General features: G+C 38.2%; 1 protein-coding gene across 1 annotated transcript in view; it reads left to right on the forward strand.

Moving 5' to 3' along the window:
• Window positions 1–19440, forward strand: part of MYO16 (myosin XVI) — a 392532-nt gene that overhangs the window by 186139 nt on the left and 186953 nt on the right. Inside the window, exons 13-15 of the mRNA XM_068170049.1 lie at window positions 1315–1442; window positions 13477–13582; window positions 17081–17198. Of these exons, the coding sequence (XP_068026150.1) occupies window positions 1315–1442; window positions 13477–13582; window positions 17081–17198 (352 nt within the window). The remainder of the gene's footprint in view (window positions 1–1314; window positions 1443–13476; window positions 13583–17080; window positions 17199–19440) is intronic.

The raw sequence follows: 19440 nt of genomic DNA on the forward strand, positions 1-19440 counted from the left end.
GTATACTGCAGCAGTTTAGCTGATATTATATTGAAGTCTGTAAGTAGTAATGATTTTTATGTTAAAAAATACTGAAACTTCATGATGTCAATTCCTCATTAGAGACTGACATGTTATATAATGTGGCTCATTAGTTAGGTTTTTTGTTTCAGGTGTGTGAGTTATTAGCTGTCAAAAAAAAAATGCAAAGATATATTGGGCATTATGCTATTTTAAAACAGGGATGAAGAAAGTAAAAGATTGTTGCACATTTTTGAATGAGAGAAATACTTTAGATTTTTTCTCTTAAAAAAAATCAAACCACTTTTCATAAATTTTCACAACCTTTCTTTTATTATCTTATTCTGACTTCCCACTAGAGAATGCTACTTAAAATAAATATTTTTATAAACAATTTTTCACTTTGAAAGGATATAAAGAATCATAAATTAATGGACACTGTTATGCATTCCTTCATATGTAATTACTATATGAATTAATGCATTTTTACACAGAAATACACTGTAGTATCACTATACTACTGGGAGCATGAAGACACCACTTTGAAGGTACCACAGTAACTGCAAAATTGCTTGTGCTACAGTCATGCTGCTTTATTACGTTTGTGCAGTTTGCTTGTATTGGATTACGGCAAATATATTGAGGTTTGTGTGTTAGGAAAGGGTGTAGACTTACAAAGCACTTGCAACATATTTTCTTGATGATGTTTATGTATTCTGAAATAATGGAATTCCTGATTCTAGCAGACCATCTAAATGTTTCTAAAATTTATTTGATATTAGCTGAAAGAATATCAGAATACTCTCAGAAAAAATTGAGCTTTCTGTAGCAGATAATTGGTTCCACTCCTGCTTAAGCTTTAAGGATAGTACATGTTGCCAGCTAAGTGTGTCACAGACATTATTCTGTAATGCAATGACAGCAGTTTTAAGACTGCTCTTTCGTCTAATAAATGAAATAGTTTAACACTTTACCTTCAATTTCACTTTTTGCTTCTCATGGAATTACCTTATTTCAGTGTGTAAAATATTTAAATCAAGACACTGAAGAACTATAAAGGTATAAAAAAGTAACTTAGCAGGTTTTGTTTTACTCAGTGAACAATCTAGCTAACTTTCATTTTATACGTTAATTAGATCTTCCATGAACACAGATGGTTTTCTCTATTAAAATCCTGGTAATGTTACCATTGATATGCATACAGAGATTCTGTTCACAATGTTTAGAGAGACTTGCAAAAGACCCAGGATTACAGGAGTGAAACATAATTAGTTTGAAACATATTGATCAAGTTAATTTTCTACAATTTTTCAGGTCACCCAGCTTTATTTAAGTAACTCTGGAAAATTGTGTTCCTCACTTCCCCCACATATATTTTCCTGTGCTGAAAGAGCTTACCACATGCTATTCCAGGAGCAGCGTCCCCAGTGCTTTATCCTCAGGTGAAAATTTATCTTTCTATTAACTAATTTGTAACTCCTGCCTTTCAACTGTTTCCCCCAGGACTCAGCAGTCAAGATTTCAATTATTTTTTTTTCCTCCAACTGATTTCTTTCTGTGTACTCATCTCTGTATTATACATTAGAGCAAAATAGAACTGAAAAAGGTTTAATTACATCTCAAGCTCATAAATTCTCTTGGGGAATTGCCACTCCATCTAGCTCCATCTAATTAGTAACAAAGAGTTAACGATAAAGAATTCAAAACTGATGTGTATGTTTGCTAGCATTACATAGATCAGGATTAGAAATAGAATCTAATGACAATAAAAAAGCTAAGTCTTCTACTGAATTATAAATCTCTGAGTTGGGAACTTTCTGTTGGAGCTTCCACTCTGTCTCACATGTTTGTGTGGCCATGAGTTTATTAATTAGATTACTTAGTTCTCCAGTTTCTAAATGGATTTTAACCAGTTCCTTCATTCACAGTGTTGTTTTAATGATAATAAACTTTAAGATTGTGAATAAATGTATTAGAAATCATCTGGGTATGTCAGTTTTCAAATGGCGAAAACTTGAATTCACTTGTAACTTTTGATCACCAAATCTGCTAATCCCTTTTCTTCCTTAATCCCAGCCAAAAACAATGATTCTAGTGAATTTGATGTAGTTGGTCAAAGAAAATTGATGCTCAGTCTTGTCACTTTGACAGTTGCTGTTGGCTGAAATATTGGCAAGGGTTTGCAGAACTTCACAAGCGTTTGCAGAACTTCAAGGGAGGCAGGGAGTGAAAGAAAGAAAAGAGGTTGATTTTGATTTGTCTATGAATAAACACTGATCCATTTGATAAATCCTATAATTGCTCTTGAACTGCCTCTAATTATAAGAAAATTCAATACTATAAAATAGAATATGATACCCAAAACGGGCTAATTCTGGTTTAGACTTAGAAGAATTAAAGTGAACACAAATACAACCGTATGTATCTATTTATATTGCATTCTGGCTATGTGGACACAAAATCCTATGAGTATTTGAAGTTCTGTGTATCAAGTCTTCAAATACATTTGAATATTGCAATTAAACATTTTTTTTTAAAGCATAGTCTGTTAAAAATGCAGTTGTAAATTTCTAGATTACAGATGTGTAAATTATGTGTGGATCTGACTGGTTTGAAACAAATGGTAACTTTTTTATAACCTCATCAGAATAGAACAGTTATTTACCCACCAAGTAGTGACATTTAAGCAGAGGTACAAGCAATATTAGAAATAATTACTGTTTATTCACATTATCTTCCTGTAAATATTAACTCTTGCTTTGGTACAATAATTTTGATAACAATAGGAAATATCCTAAAGCAGTGTTTTCATCATTTTCCTCAAAGTAGGAACTTGGGGCATTCTTAATTGATTAATACCTTTGTGAAGTTGTCTATAATTATTTTCCCCAAGAAAACAGCTAACTGCCAGGTTAACTGTTGTGTAGTAGAATAGAATAGAATAGAATAGAATAGAATAGAATAGAATAGAATAGAATAGAATAGAATAGAATAGAATAGTCCAGGTTTAAAGAGACCTTTGAGATCATCGTGTCCAACCTATCATCCAACACCACCTAATCAACTAAACCATGGCACCAAGCACCCCATCAAGTCACCTCCTAAACACCTCCTGTGATGGCAACTCCACCACCTCCCCTGGCACCCTATTCCAATGGGCAATCTCTCTGTCTATGAAGAATTTCTTCCTAACATCCAGTCTAAACCTCCCCAGGTGCATCTTAAGACTGTGTCCTCTTGTCCTGGTGCTGGTTGCCTGGGAGAAGAAACCAGTCCCCGCCTGTCTACAACCTCCCTTCAGGTAGTTGTAGACAGCAATAAGGTCTCCGCTGAGCCTCCTCTTCTCCAGGCTAAACAACCCCAGCTCCCTCAGCCTCTCCTCATAGGGCTTCTGCTCCAAACCCCTCCCCAGCTTCGCTGCCCTCCTCTGGACACGTTCCAGCAACTCAACATCTTTCCTAAACTGAGGGACCCAGAACTGGACACAGTACTCAAGGTATAGCCACACCGTTCCTGATACAGGCCGGGATGCCACGGGCCTTCTTGGCCACCTGGGCATGCTTCTGGCTCACATCCAGCCTACTGTCAACCAGTACCCCCAGGTCCCTTTCTGCCTGGCAGCTCTCCAGCCACGCTGACCCCAGCCTGTAGCACTGCATGGGGTTGTTGTGGCCAATGTGTAGGACCCAGCACTTGGATGTGTTAAATCCCATGCCATCAAACTCTGCTCGTCTGTCCAGCCTGTCGAGGTCACTCTGCAGAGCTCTCCAACCCTCTGACAGATCAACTCCTGCCCCCAGCTTGGTGTCATCTGCAAATTTACTGGTGATGGACTCAATGCCCTCATCCAGATCATCACTAAAGATATTAATGAGCATGGGGCCCAGCACTGATCCCTGGGGGACACCACTAGTGACTGGCTGCTGGCTGGATGTGGCACCATTCACCATCACTCTCTGGGTTTGGCCCTCCAGCCAGTTCCTAACCCAGTGCAGAGTGCTCCTGTCCAAGCCATTAATAATAAATGTCTTCGGTATTGCGGAATATCAGTTCCTACTGGTGGCTTCATATCAGGATCTCAAGGCATGTGTTAAGCCCCATAGGTCTTGATCTGAGCCCAGCCTACCTAGTTTATTCTGTAGCAGTGATCTGATGGAGAAAGTGACAAGAGTGCTCTGTTGGTAGCATCAGCACTTAGCAAGACCTTTCTTATGCTGTCCTAAAGTGTCCTTTATGTGGATAATCAATTAGGTCTCTTGTGAAAAGAAAAACGTCTGGTAACTAGGAATAGAAGATAAGTAGAGCTGCCACTTGACGAAAACATCTAGAAACACTTAATTGTAAATCCCTTTCTTCTGCTAGCACTGAATGGGAAAACGGGAATTGAGATCTCTTTTAAGTTCATGAAAAGAGGTATTAAAAACGGGATAGTATTGTTATGTTAGTGCATTGTTAGAATCCTGTTGGTGTCTGGAAAGTAAAGGTGATAAAGATTTCTGTTGGTTTTCTGACACAATAATAATCTAAAAAACATCCACAATGTAACTCAGGTTATTCATCTGCCCCCTTCCTGTCACCAGATTGTGGTCCTTTCCAACTCCTAACATTCTGTGATTCTGTGAATGCAGATTAACAGAGATTTGAGATAGGGTCCTTAGTATAGCATTACAAACAGCTAGTGGAAGGAAATCCTCTGCAAACCCAGTGGCAACCCTTCTGTGACAAAACTTTGTGTTTCCATAGTTAAAACACATGTAACATCATGATTTCAAGAAGCTTCAGAACTGCACTTTAGACTGTTACAGTTTCCAGAGATTAACTGTAAAGCACTTTATTTTGCAGAATTTTCATGGAAGTCCCATTTAAACTTTGTGAAGGTGTGTTTTTTGCTTTTATCTTCAAATTTAATGTTGCCTGTTTCATTTTAAATTGTTACTTTGGCCTTTCCTGCTTCTGTTTATTCTCCTAAACATCATAAGAAGTCTTTGCTACTGAATTAGTTAAAAAAGGGGCGGGGGGGGAGTGGAATCTAGTTCAAGCCCTCAGGATAATTTGTGTCAGTCTTCTGACCTTGTCTTTTCATACTTTACTTACTTTCTTGTGTTCTGAAGTTTTAACATTAATTTCCTCCATGGGTTTACCATGTTATGATGTTTATTTAATTGTAGGTTTTCAGTAATTTCACATCTGATCAAGTGTTGACTCACTTAAACTGAGTGTTTTACAACAGGAAAGCTTTTGGCCAAATTACTGGATAGTTTACTACCACATATTCACAATTACTTTTAGTTTATAGCAAGCCACCACTCATGTATGCTTTACAACAACATGACAAGATGTGCCTTTGTATAAACTTTGTGTGGAAGTTACAGAATAAATTAGCATTATTTTATGCACTTAAATAGCCACTAGACAGACTTTTTGAAATTCCCTCTGACTGTGTTTTGCTCCTGCTGTTCAGGATATGAAAATGTATTAAGCACTGGCAAGATAAGTAAAGAGCTGTCTAAGAAGTCCAAGTATAGTTTATAGGCTGATTAACAGCTAAGGGTCCTTAGTCAATCAAGCCAATAGTTTATGGGATGATGATGGATAATTTAGTGAATCAAAAACTCATAATGAGTATATCAAATGAGATGTTACAATTCTGTATATGTCAATATCCAAGGGCTTTGTTGTGATATAAATCACATATTTAAGACAAATATTCTGGATAAATCCTTGTCTTTTAAACTGGAATGCCTTAAAAGCTTTTGATTTTATCAGTTTAGTATCAACACAAGCATTCTATTCAAGTTTTAATATTTAAATTGTAATTCAATACAAGTTCAATGGGCTACTGCAGTACAATTTATGATTTAGACATTACATTTGTAATAAATGTTTGTAAATACACTTTCCAGTTTAGTTTATTTCCTAATATGCAGGAGTTGTCAGTTACGTATAGCACCATTGATAATATAAGCCACATTATTTTACATTTAGCAGTCTTGTTTCAAATCTAGAAACCTCAGTCATGAAGGAAGACCTAGTGTCTTGCTTACATACTTTTCAAAATAAGAAAGAAATTATTCTGGTCCCATAAAGGTTTACAAGCTTATTATCTCTTCCCTGGACATATCTTACTATCAGAATGGGAATTTGGAGTAGTAATGATCACAGTTTTGGGTGTCACAATAAGAGACTGGTTTCAGAAGTTCATACAAAACCGTATGGATATCTATGCTGTCCTAAATCTTCCTCTCTAACTAGTGGAAATCTTGTATGAAAAAAATCAGAATTTTTCCAGCATTTTTTATTATAATTCAAGTACTACAGGAATAGGGTTTTTTTGTTAAGTATTGCTGCATTTCTGAATGCAATAGCTTTAGTGGGAATTTAAAATGAAACACGTACAATAAAGTCCTGTCATGATCATTATAGGAGCTGATATGGCAGGTACATTCCTTCTTATGTGTTTTATATTTTGTCATATTTTTTCCCTTAACAGATAATTTATAGGATTTGTTTATACTATAATCAGTTATCAGGAACATCCTCCATTAGATCAGGTTCCCCAGAGCCCCACTGAACTTGACCTTGAATATCTCCAGGGATGAGGCCTCCGCTATTCCACTTGGGCAACATGTTCCAGTGCTCCACTACACTCACGGTAATGACCTTGGTTCCTAACATCCAATCCAAATCTTCTGTAATTTAAAACCATTGCCTCTCATCCTACCACAAAAAGACTTCCAGGAAGGCTGCTATTAGGTCTCCCCAGAATCTTCTCTTCTCCTGGTGAACAACCCCCGCTCCCTCAGACTGTCCTCACAGGAGACGTTGCAGCCTCTGTTTGCATGTACCATTAGATATAGAGGACATGATCATGCCAGTCCCACCACAACAAGCTGAAATACAAGCTAATAGACCAGCTTGTGAAGAGTTGACCACTGCCACAGGTGGGTCAATGGCCCCAATCTGCAGAACAAGCAATTATTTCCCTTTTCCACAGCCTACCAATCTTTGTATCCACTATGTACACTCTCACTCTAACAGGTGGCTTTCCACCACCTGTTTTGCCATGCGCTCCAGCAAAATGGCATTCCGTTATTGATATACTCCCATTCAGGACGAGTGGCCTCCTGATCTGGGCGATGGGGTCGGGGAGCAGTGTAGTGAATCCATGAGGAATTAGTTCGGGACCTGCTGAGCCACTTGGACACTCACAAGTCCATGGGACCAGATGGGATCCATCCTAGGGTGCTGAGAGAGCTGGCAGATGAGCTCGCCATGCCGCTTTCCATCATTTTTCAACAGTCCTGGCTCACCGGTGAGGTCCCAGATGACTGGAAACTGGCCAATGTGGTCCCCATCCATAAGAAAGGTTGGATGGAAGAACCTGGAAACTACAGGCCAGTCAGCCTGACCTCAGTGCCAGGGAAAGGGATAGAGCAGATTATCCTGGAGGCAATAACTGCGCACCTGAAGGATGGCCAAGGGCTCAGGTCCAGCCAACATGGATTTAGGAAGGGCAGGTTCTGCCTCTCCAACCTGATCTCCTTCTATGATCAGGTGACCCGTCTGGTGGACATGGGGAGGCCTGTGGATGTGGTCTACCTGGACTTCCGCAAGGCCTTTGACACCGTCCCCCACAGCAAACTGCTGGCTAAGCTGTCAGCTCGTGGCTTGGACCACTACACTCTGTGCTGGGTTAGGAACTGGCTGGAGGGCCGGGCCCAGAGAGTGGTGGTGAATGGTGCCACATCTAGCTGGCGGCCAGTCAGTAGTGGTGTCCCCCAGGGATCAGTGCTGGGCCACATCCTCTTCAACATCTTCATTGATGATCTGGATGAGGGGGTCGAGTCAGTCATCAGCAAGTTTGCAGATGATACCAAGTTAGGAGCAGATGTTAGTCAATTAGAGGGTGGAAAGGCTCTGCAGAGGGACCTCGACCGACTGGACAGATGGGCAGAGTCCAATGGGATGTCATTCAACAAGTCCAAGTGCCGAGTGTTGCACTTTGGCTACGGCAATCCCGTGCAGAGCTACAGGCTGGGGTCAGAGTGGCTGGAGAGCTCCCAAACAGAGAGGGACCTGGGAGTACTGATCGACAGCCGCCTGAATATGAGCCAGCAGTGTGCCCAGGTGGCCAAGAGGGCCAATGGCATCCTGGCCTGCATTAGGAATAGTATGGACAGCAGGAGCAGGGAAGTCATTGTGCCCCTGTACACTGCTTTGGTTAGGCCGCACCTTGAGTACTGTGTCCAGTTCTGGGCCCCTCAGTTTAAGAAGGACATCGAGACACTTGAACGTGTCCAGAGAAGGGCAACAAGGCTGGTGAGAGGCCTTGAACACAAGCCCTATGAGGAGAGGCTGAGGGAGCTGGGATTGTTTAGCCTGGAGAAGAGGAGGCTCAGGGGTGACCTCATCGCCCTCTACAACTACCTGAAGGGTAGTTGTAGCCAGGAAGGGGTTGGTCTCTTCTCCCAGGCAACCAGCACCAGAACAAGGGGACACAGTCTCAAGCTGTGCCAGGGGAGGTTTAGGCTCGAGGTGAGAAGGAAGTTCTTCACCGAGCGAGTCATTCGTCATTGGAACGGGCTGCCCAGGGAGGTGGTTGAGTCGCCGTCCCTGGCGGTGTTCAAGAGAAGATTGGACATGGCACTTGGTGCCATGGTCTAGTCATGAGGTCTGTGTTGATAGGTTGGACTCAAAGATCCTTGAGGTCCTTTCCAACCTAAGTTATACTGTGATACTTTTCTTCTAAACCTGTCTTAAGCTCTTACACAGATGTGATGCTGTGGCAAAGTGTCTTATCATCTACCACCCCCGAGTTCCCACATACAGCATTCCATTATTGCCATCTGTTCTCACATGGGTAAGCAAAACATTTTACTATTTAACACCCCTGGGTTCCTACAGAGGTGTTCCACCCACCCAGCCATCTTTGTGGCCCCCCTCTGGGCCCGCTCCTTCATGTCCATGTCCTTCTTGTTTTGAGAGCGCCAGAGCTGGACACAGTACTCCAGGTGAGATCTTACCAGAGTGAAGTGGCAGAATCACCTCTCTCGATCTGCTGGACATGCTTCTTTCGATGCAAGCCAGGATACAATTTGCCTTCTGGGCTGTAATTGCATACTGTTGTCTCATGTTCAGCTTCTCATCCACCAAATCTTCCAAGACCTTTTCCACAGGGCTGCTTTCTATCACCTCATCCCCCAGCCTGTATTTATAATGAGGATTGCTTAATACTGAACTCACCTGTGTGAGTGGTACCAGTGGCCCACCTAAACTAGCACAAGATAACAGGAGAGGTGGATGATAATCCAAGTGCAGTGGATATGCAGGGTGTTCTTTGGTTCCCCTTGTTGTAGAACATCTTGTATTCTTTGTTCCACTTGTCTTTATATTGTCACTTGAATTGAACTTTTTAATAATTTTGAGTATTTTGTCTCAGAACAGTTTATTTTAAAATTATTATTAATTTATGTAGACTAGAGTTGTAATTAAGGGTATAATGGCAAAATACCAATATGGAAATAGTAGGAACCCAGTAGGAAAGCTATAAAGCCAAAGGAGGAATAAAGTGAGAAAGCTTCATGGAACTTGCCTAAAGCCCATGGTGAGCATATAATTTCAAATTCTCTGTCCATTTTGCTTTCCCTTGGACTACTCTGTCTCTAATGAAATGTTCTTTAAGTGTGAAAATAGCCTTCTTTGCTTTATCTGTGTAATAAGGCCTTCTAGAGAAGTTCTACTGCAGAAGAATATTTTTGTACTTCAGTGTTTTTTTTAACTTGTCCTCCACCTTGATAAGGCAGTTGCAAGAGCACGATATTATTATTGTAAACACAATTTGAAAAAATGTAGTGCTGAAGCAATTGATTTTAACAAGGAATAGAGGAATTGTTCTCTAATCAAAATTAAACTGTTAAAGATATTGTTGGCAATGGGTACATTAAAAAAAAAAAAAAATACTTACCCTCCAAGGAAATGGAACAAATGACATTCAGTATATGGTATCAAATTGCTTTGTCATTGTTATTTATTACTCCGTATGTTCGAAACAATGATAAGAATTATTAAAACTTTACCTAACCTGGCATTTCTTTTTCAATACTTCCCATCTGTATTTCACTAGGAGCTAACATAACACTTGGAAATGTTCAGAACTTCTAAGTTCTCTTGAATTCTGACCCCTGAACAACCGCTAGCAACCGCTTTAATCAATAAACTGTGACACTGCTGGACAGAATGTCAGTCACCGTAAAATTAACAGTTGAGCTGAGATTGTCAAATCTTTGTAGCTGTGTCACTGCAATGTTCAGGAAACAGAAATCTTGAGAATCATTACTCAAAAAGGGACAGAAACTGTCCACTTGGTACACTCTTGCGTAGTCCTGTTTTATCTGGACCACAGCTGACTTGCAGTGAAAAAAACAACATAGCTTTATTTAAAGAGTGAAAAAATAATTGTTAAGTGGGAAGACTCATGGTGAGCATTCCAGTTCCTTTGTTTAAGAAGACATTTGTTTGCTTTATAATAATTGAAAACAAAGTTACATCAAATGTTGTTTTACCAACACTTCCCTTTCTTCTGCCCCTCCGATAGTTTCTCCAGCTGTGAGAAAGACTTTTTGAAAAGCAACCCTGCCTTCCTAAGCCTGGAAAAGCCTTTTGTTAAAGAATCTCTTTTTGGCAGATGAGGTTGGCCCTAAACAAGCAAAATAACAAAATACTAAAATGTGATAATGTTTGTCTTGTTGAGCCCTAAGAATGATACAAATATGTATCTGCCAGATAAAAAGGGCAGTACATGTCGGACAAGCTGTGCATGGTTTCAAACAACGAATTATTTCAGATTTGATTTTCAAACATATATGAACACTTCTGCTCAGTGCCATCATCTGTAAATATGGCTGTACTAAATTTCAGTAATGTTTTAACTTCAGAGAGGTGCTTTAATAGCTGAAATGTTCAAAGAGTAACTGTTGAAATTACATCCCAAGTAATTTGGAGAAACTACCCCCCAAAATAAATTGCCAGACTAGCTCAGTTTGGGATAGAAGAAAATGAAGCTGTATTTATAAGCAAACCTCAATTTAGCAACAATAAATGCAATGAATATGTACAAAATATACAATATATGTACAATGTGTGTTTATTTATTTATAATTTATAAACAACACAGAAAATCCTCAGACCCCCCTAGATGGATCCAGGGGACTTGTTCACCTCCTGCCCCACTCCATTCCTCCTTCCCATTACCTCACACAGCAGTCAAAACAGATATACCCTGGCAAGGCCACGGAAGGAAGAAAGTGAAGTTGCAAGCAGAAGTGACAGAAGAAGAGAGAGAAAGAGCTGTGTATGCCTCTGTTGTATATTCCCATTAGCAATCCAATGAATTATATAGACCTTATTGTTATTTTCCTTTTACATCCAATGGTAATTTATTTTCAGTCTTTGCAGTCAGGATTTAGGCCAATGTTCCCCATTCAAATTGTAGCACTAATCTTGTTGGTAACCTGTGTCATAATGATAGGTTGCAGCTGTGATTTTGGATTAAATCTGTTGTGCAAGGGCAAAATTATTTCATCATCCTGACATACAGGTACCAAGGGATTGGCCAGCATGGGTGGGTAGTAAGAGAGTGGTGCCAGGTAGATTTATATCTATCCATAAACTCACCAACTTTCTGGATCATACAGGCATAAGATCTGTAATTTGCAATAGTATGAAATGTCTCTAGGTTTGCAAGAGTGCATGTCTCTAGGGTAGGAGTATCATAGGACTAATTCCCTGTTTCACTTTTTTCCAGTTAGTACTAAGTGGCAAAGGAACATGGAATTTGGACACTGCCAACATAAAAGCAGAAGGCTAGTATTTCTTCTGAAGAACAGAGGCAGTGTGGTACTATTAGCATTTGGTTAGTGAAGTTATCCTTAAGAGGGCAGAGATGCATGCAGATTTTAGAGGGTGACATCAAGTATCATTGGACTTTTGAAACTCTTTCAAAATGTCAGATGCTGAAGATCTAAGCAAGACCAAGTGCACTTGTGGAGCACCTTGTTGGTTCTGTAGAGCTACTAGTTTCGTATTAGCTGTGACAGTGATCTTCTTGACTTCATATGAATTTTATTTATTTTTTTTCATTCTAAGACCTGATTTAAATATGGCTTTGTGACTTATTATTTAAGGTCTTTACATAACTTATATCCAGGTTTCAAATCTTTGCGGTCTTGGACCGCAAACCTCCTACTGATACCAGTAGGAGCTTGAAGTCACGGTTCAGATTCCAGCTCATTATAGAAACATGGACAGAATAGATGAAAACAGTTTGACACATTTCATATAGTAATGAGACATCTGTCTTGTCAGTGAAGAGTACAGTTTACTAGACAAACAAATAAGAAATTCACCAGAGCCTCCTGTATGTCACATAAGAGTTGAATGAGATTAAGTGCTGCAGAGATCCCATCCCTATTGGAGCATGAAGACCTGTCTATCCTTCTTTTTTTGTTTTGTTCTTTTAACTGATTTCTCCTTTGAAGTGAGATTTGAATTGATAAAGAAATGGCCAGATATTATATTTTGCTGCTCTGATTTTCAGAAACTGAAACTATGCAGCTAACACACTGTCCAGCTAGCTTGGCCATTGTACTTCTGAAAAAATTAACTGTTGTAGAAACAGCCCTTTTAAGTTTGATCAAGCAGATAAATGAGGAAGCATCAAGTTACATTTTGTTTGGTTTGCTCGTCTGTAAAGAAACAAACTTCTCGTAACTCAAGTAAGAAATTCTTACATGACTTTCTTAATTAGCTTCACTAACTTTGTCCTTTCTGTCTCCTCTGTTTCTTTTCCTTTATTCTCTGTGCTTGAAGTGCACCATTGATTATTCATGTTGCCTTTTACTTTATTTTCGTTGCTCATTTCCCCCCTCAGAGATTCTTATTCTTTGGAATATTTATTCCACACCATGAGCAAGAAATTAAGAAATTCAGAATGTATAGGACTGCAGAAACTGGACAGGTTGCAAAATCAATCATCTTCTCTTGCTTTCTGTTCCTTTCCTATTTCTTTTCTCTTCTTCCTATGGTATTCTACGCTTACTTTCTGACTCTTGTCATTACCACATTATTCCCCATCTGCAAAGAGAACCTGGCTGCATAAGCAGTCTACTTTGCTGGACAGAAGATAAAGAAGGAGATAAAATATTTGCTATAAATACAAATAAAATAGATCATAAAGCTTTAGATTTGATTGGCTTAGTTTGTGGTATGAGGCAATACAGCCTGACAGCTCTGTCAGCCAGTTTATCTCCTACATTCTGTTCCTTACTATTTGCCATCCGTAGACCTTCTGTTATTTGAAATAAAAATTTGACTCATATATTTTAAATCCATTCAAACAGAGCTAGCAGAGACTATAAATAACATACCAAATGTGAAAATAATGATTCCTTCCTCTCTTTCTTGCCTGTCATCTTGCAGTGGAGAAAGTGGTTCTGGGAAGACTGAAGCCTGCAAACAGATAGTGAAGCACCTCACTTGCAGAGCCAGCTCAAGCAGAAATACCTTTGATACAAAGATAAAACATGTAAGTAGCATTCTGATGACTGAGTAGAACAAAGCAATAATCTGGCCTTTTGGAGAGGCAAAGGCATTTAAACTGTAAGGAAAAAGGTATCTGCTCTGCAGAAGTTCATAAATGTTTTTTTTCATTATTGAAACTGACCTGAATGGGAACATGATTAAGTTCACATTGATGTATTGAAAGGAATCTGAAAAGTGAAGGTCAGTTTTGTTTCTGTATGTTTTGATGACTTTGGAAAGCAGTGTTTCAGAAAGTACATAAATTTATCTGTGTGGTTGTGATGGTGCTTCTGTAGACAGTTTAAGAAGTGCTGGGGCATCTGAAGTAATAGTAGGTAAGACAGAAACTAGAAGGTTGCAGTAAAGCTGAGAGAACTGAGCAAAGTTATGTGCCCCAGTATTTGTGTGCTAAATACATGTGTGAAATAGGCAAGGGTTCTCATTATTTGCTCAATTATATTTAATTCCCACAGCAGAACCAAATTCTGCCTGGTGTGTTATCAGGAAATGATGAGAACCTTCCTCATATGTCACATGAATTTGTCTCTTTGCTAGTACATTGTAAATGTAAAGTTTTCCTTCAGTCAAACTCGTGTCCCACTGTTACAGCTATAACACTACTACAAAAGTTCATACTGACATTTTAAACTATACTGAATTCTAGATTGCTAAGTCAGTTTTATTTTTTAAAGTTGCCTTTCCTGATGAAACTTCTCATCAGAGATCTCAGTTCAGAGAGAGATTTACACAGAATGTTTTAGCACAGCCTGCATTGTCATAGCTCAGTTCTGAGTTTCACACTTAAAAAAAAAAGTAATAGAAAATGTTTAGACCCTTTCATCTGCTCTGGTGACATTCCACCACAGCACTTACAGTCAGCTCAAAATACTTTATTATTTTCTAGCTTTTATTTGCCATATGTATGATATCAAACAGAACTCTAGAGTCTTTCATGGCATTGTTTGTTTGTTGCTTTTTATTGTTGTTATTTTTTAATCATCATTTAAAACACATTTTTCCAGAATTATGCATGATGAAAGAATAGTGTCAGAAGTATAGCAACACTAACAGACAGCCTACAAATTGGGGTTGCTGGGATGTGGGAAAGGCTACAGATACACATTTTGCAAATATTTTGTACATCCAGCTGATAGTAAAATTCCTATGGATTTTAGGTGGATGTCAGGAAATTGTGTTGCATTTCTGTTTTTAAAAGACTTTTTTCAATTTTGATAACACTGAATACACTACAACTGGAAAAGCTGTCACTTTACTTTGTGTACTCATACAATTGCTGTATTAAAGGATTTTTCACAGTGTTATCTGACTCATTGATGATGTTTCTAAACCACCCCACTGAACTGAAGTTTCGCATCACAATGTTTACAATCTCCTTGCTACTTTTTCACTTAAATTTTAAAATCTAGTGTTGCAATAATTCTGTCATACAGGCACAGTACACTTTTACTTTCTTTTATACCCAGAAGCCAGATCAACACGTGATACCTGTTACTACTGTGGTATTATTATTATTATTATTATTATTATTATTATTATTATTATTATTATTATTATTATTATTATTATTATTATTATCTACCTGCACAGTTTTGCTTATAGTTTTTAATTATCAAACCATAGATGTTACTCAATTAGAACTGCAAAATTTAGCTCAGATCTTCCCAAGTCCCTTCCCCCCTGAACTTTAGATTAAGTATGTGTAGAACAACTAAGTAAATAAATAAAAATCCAGGGTTTGAATACAAATATGGCAGCAGTAGAAGTTAGGAGGTGTGGGAAATAGTATTCTCTCTGCTACAATTTGTCTTCTGACCGCAGGAAAATTCCTAGGGACAGCCATTATAATCCAGTGCAAATGAAGAAAGAAATAGTGGTGTGGGAGGGAGTTGATCCGGCCTAATTTTCTCAATCTAAGCATTATGTTTGTAGGCTTATTTAACCTACTTTACATCTAGGTGGTAAACTGAATCGCTAGCATGCAGTTGTTGTCCTGCTCCCTGACATAGTTCAAATCCCGAGCAGGTCCTCTGGCCAGAGTTCAGAGGACAGCATGTGCCAGGGACCATTCATAACAGCATGTCCACCTTACTCTGCAAAAGAAGAGGTGTTTGATGCCTGAATGTGAATCTTACCATGCCACTTACCATTGAGGTTAGAGATTTGCTTCTAGACTTACTTAGTTTAAGCAGCCATATGTGTCAGTGAGTCTTAGTCAATACAGGCAGAAGAGCATCATCACACAATGAGAAAAATGAGTTACCTCCTTTGTTACAGAAAGATTCCTTCTAACTTAGACGGGACACCTGACTTCAGACAAGAAAGGTAAATGTAGCAGATTCCACTAGTGGAGAATCAAGTGGAGATTCTGGTTTAGTTGCCTTTTAAAGTGTTCTAATGACACTATGGCTTGGATTCATTCCTTCTGCAGTTACGCACAGCACCATTAAAGTTCATAAAGCTGCATAGGTTAAATCAAGTGCTGAATGAGCCCAATGAGGAAAGACATCCTAAGCACATCTAAAGTAGAACCAAAACTAGGCTGGCTAGTTTTCTGCTGCCACCTACTGCACAAATAGCTGGTTTTAATTAATAATCCTCAAGGGCTTGGTTTTTACAGGGCCTGTCTTTGTAATTGGAACCACAAGTAATATGTGCTGCTCCACAGCCCTCTTTCTCTGTTCCCTTCTGCCCCCACCCCCCGCTACTCCCCCACCTATAGGTCATCCAAATTCAGCAAAACACTATTAGATCAGAACAGTGTATTTGAGACACAGTGCAATCAATTTCCTAGGATGCAAAAGAGGGAAATGCCGAAGGGAATCTTTCAGCATGGGATGGAAGAAACTAATTTTACACAAAAAAGCTAACTACAGCGAAAACACAGACTGAAGATGGCATATTTAATGTGGTTTTGTTGTTTGCAAATGCTCTTTAATTCTTGTGACCATAAAGATATAACATGGAAATGCATTAATGGGAGGTTTTCAATTATATAATGCTGAAGTAATTCTATTTGAAATAAATAATGTATGCCATTTCTGGCATTATATAAAGCTTATATATTCTTTTGGTAGGTTATTAGTATCAACCACCTGTAAGAGTACAAGCATAGCTGCCTTCAAAGATGCTAATATTTTCGTGAAGTCATATGCCAGCATATGGCTTCAGCTACTTCTATCCAAAGTACCAATAAGGACACAACTCATATGTGAACCATTGTCATCCCCCTTTTATTTGCAACGTTCATTTTTTTGACAGAAGCTTTTGTTTGTTTGTTTGCTTTTTGTTTTCTTTAGAGATATCTTAATTTCTGTTTTAGAAAAGAAACTTTCAAGGAATTTGCTAAATTCCAAGCTGAAAAACATTCTTCTTTCTTTTCTTTCCCCCCTAGTTATTGATCACAGACCAACCTCACTAATGTTTATTGAGAGATCTTCCTGTTTATTTCTCCTCTTACTACATCCTTACCATTTTCTTGCAGGTAAATTGTATCTTGGAGGCCTTTGGACATGCTAAGACACCTTTGAATTATTTTTCTAGCTGTTTTATAAAATATTTTGAGCTACAGTTTTGTGAGAAGAAAAAAACATTAGTTGCAGGTACGTATTTAGTTTTTTCATATCACCCACAGGCTAGTAGATCAGGGATCCTATTATGCCACATGCAGATTTGAGCACCAATGACCTTAAAGTATGTGAAAGAGGCAAGAGACTTTTAGAGAGTGTCAGAGAAGTATGTTCAGTAACATGAATTCATAACTTGTTGAGTAGCATGAATACCGAGAGCCACTTACGTTACAGCCACTAGGTGGCAGCAAAAGACAAGGAAAAAAAATTACCACCATTGCTTCCTCTTAGCTTTCCCAGGAAACCACGTTTCCCTTTCTGCCCAAGATTAGCAAACTGTGACATCTGCGTATCACTTTACTGTGAAATAAAAGACTAAAGAACTTTTTTTTTTTTTTATTTTTATTTATTTATTTATTTACATTTTAATCAAATACAGTAGTGAGTATTTTATGTATCCCTTAAAAAAAAGTGATAAAATCTGTTTAGGACAAATGAAAACAAACATACTCTCAAAATCTGAAATTGTAAGAAATTTATTACATTTTTGAGCTTCTTCTAAAAAAATACTAATCACACTAATCTTTATTCTTATAAGAGGTAATATAGTGTGGAATTTATACCTTCCTTCAGAGTTAAGTGGAAATCTGCTAATCCCCAGCAGGCGTTCATAAGTGAAAAAAACCTTCAATCAGTTTGATTCTGAAAACTCTGATCTTTGGAGGCAGTAAGGGAGAGATTTCATTTCTGGTGTGCATAGGGTCATCATAAAGTATGCTAAAGTGACAAGGTGTGTGCAGAAATAACTGTACCCAAACAGCTTGCTACTTGCACTGATCTTACTGCATGGAAACCCTGTGGTGAGACTCAATTTTATCCAAGCAAATTAGATTATACTGGACAAACATTTACAAACCTACTTCTTTTTTAATAATTTTAAACGTGTTTATAATTTCAGAAGAGTTTCCTAAAAATATTATTTAGAAATATTTCATAATGGAAATAATTTATGAAGTGTTATGGAAGGAATATAAAGAAAGTGATGTAAACACTAGAATGGACTAAATAGCATCTGAATTTGGCTTGTAAAAATGAATCCCTAAAACTAATATTGCATAGATCATCCATATTGTATATATTTAATTTAAATATATTTAGTTATCACAGTTACATTGTGTACACGCTTTTGTTTTGTTGTACACGCAGAGCACAAAAACAAACAGATGAAAATGATCCCGATTTTGAAAAGTCAAGCATATGAGCATTAGGAAGGGTAGACTTGAAATTGTCTGAGGTATTCTGGGGTGGCCTTGTGTATACAAATTTAATGCTATTGATTTCCCCCCTCTCCCCAGATTCATTCAGTGCAGAGAATGGACAGTATTTGCTCAGTGATTCACTACTAAATAGTTTGTTTTCCCTTCATTGATTCATGTGTGGCTTGTGCCATTTTATTCTGCTCTAAAAACAGAATTTGAGTTTTCCTGTGGATTTCCTATGTTATTCATCAGTGTTTTTCACTGTATGAGCATTTCAAAAGCATAAATGGCTTCATCTTCTAAGTACTTCTGACTTAAGGTTGTGTCATTCATTTCCTCAGATGAGGAATGAAAGCCTCAAGGCCTTGAGGCCATGTGTTCCCACAATTTTGCAGTGCCTTGAGATGGTAGGGACTTGAATTTTCAAGCAGCTTTTCCTGGACTCACCAGTTCAATTCACAACACTTGTCTGTGAATGATATAAATGTGTCATAAGTCAGCCAATCTCTCATGCCAGTTTCCTAGTACTAGTTGGGTGATTTTGTCACTTTCAAACCATGGGCATAAAATGAGAAAACGTAAGGGTAGTCAAGCCCATTAACAAATACACGTACATTACTTCTCTGCCTTAAATATTTAGGAATTAAATCAATCACTTGTACCACATCTAAGGTAGACAAAAGATCTGTAATTTACAGTCAAGAGTGAAAAGCCCCAGTACTGCAGTAAAAATGCTTTCTATATTTTTTGCAAGTTGCAGTTGTTCATGCTGTTCAATTTGCATTGTAGATGTTGCTTTTTCTAGGCCATTGCTAAACATCACTTCTGAGTGAAATTTTCACAGATATATACCACCATAAATGAGAAGTGTTGTCTTTGGCTAGCTATTTGCAAGATTGTAGCAGTTTTTACTGTCTTGCACTGTTTAAACATGAATAAAAAATGCAAATATGCAGAACACCTGGTTCTGCTGAGGCATGACTTTGTAACTCATTGAGGCAGACAGGATTAAATGT

Source organism: Melanerpes formicivorus, unplaced genomic scaffold (assembly GCF_026170545.1).
Source record: "Melanerpes formicivorus ecotype bairdi unplaced genomic scaffold, bMelFor1.0.p_v2 SCAF_1, whole genome shotgun sequence".
Taxonomy (NCBI): domain Eukaryota; kingdom Metazoa; phylum Chordata; class Aves; order Piciformes; family Picidae; genus Melanerpes; species Melanerpes formicivorus.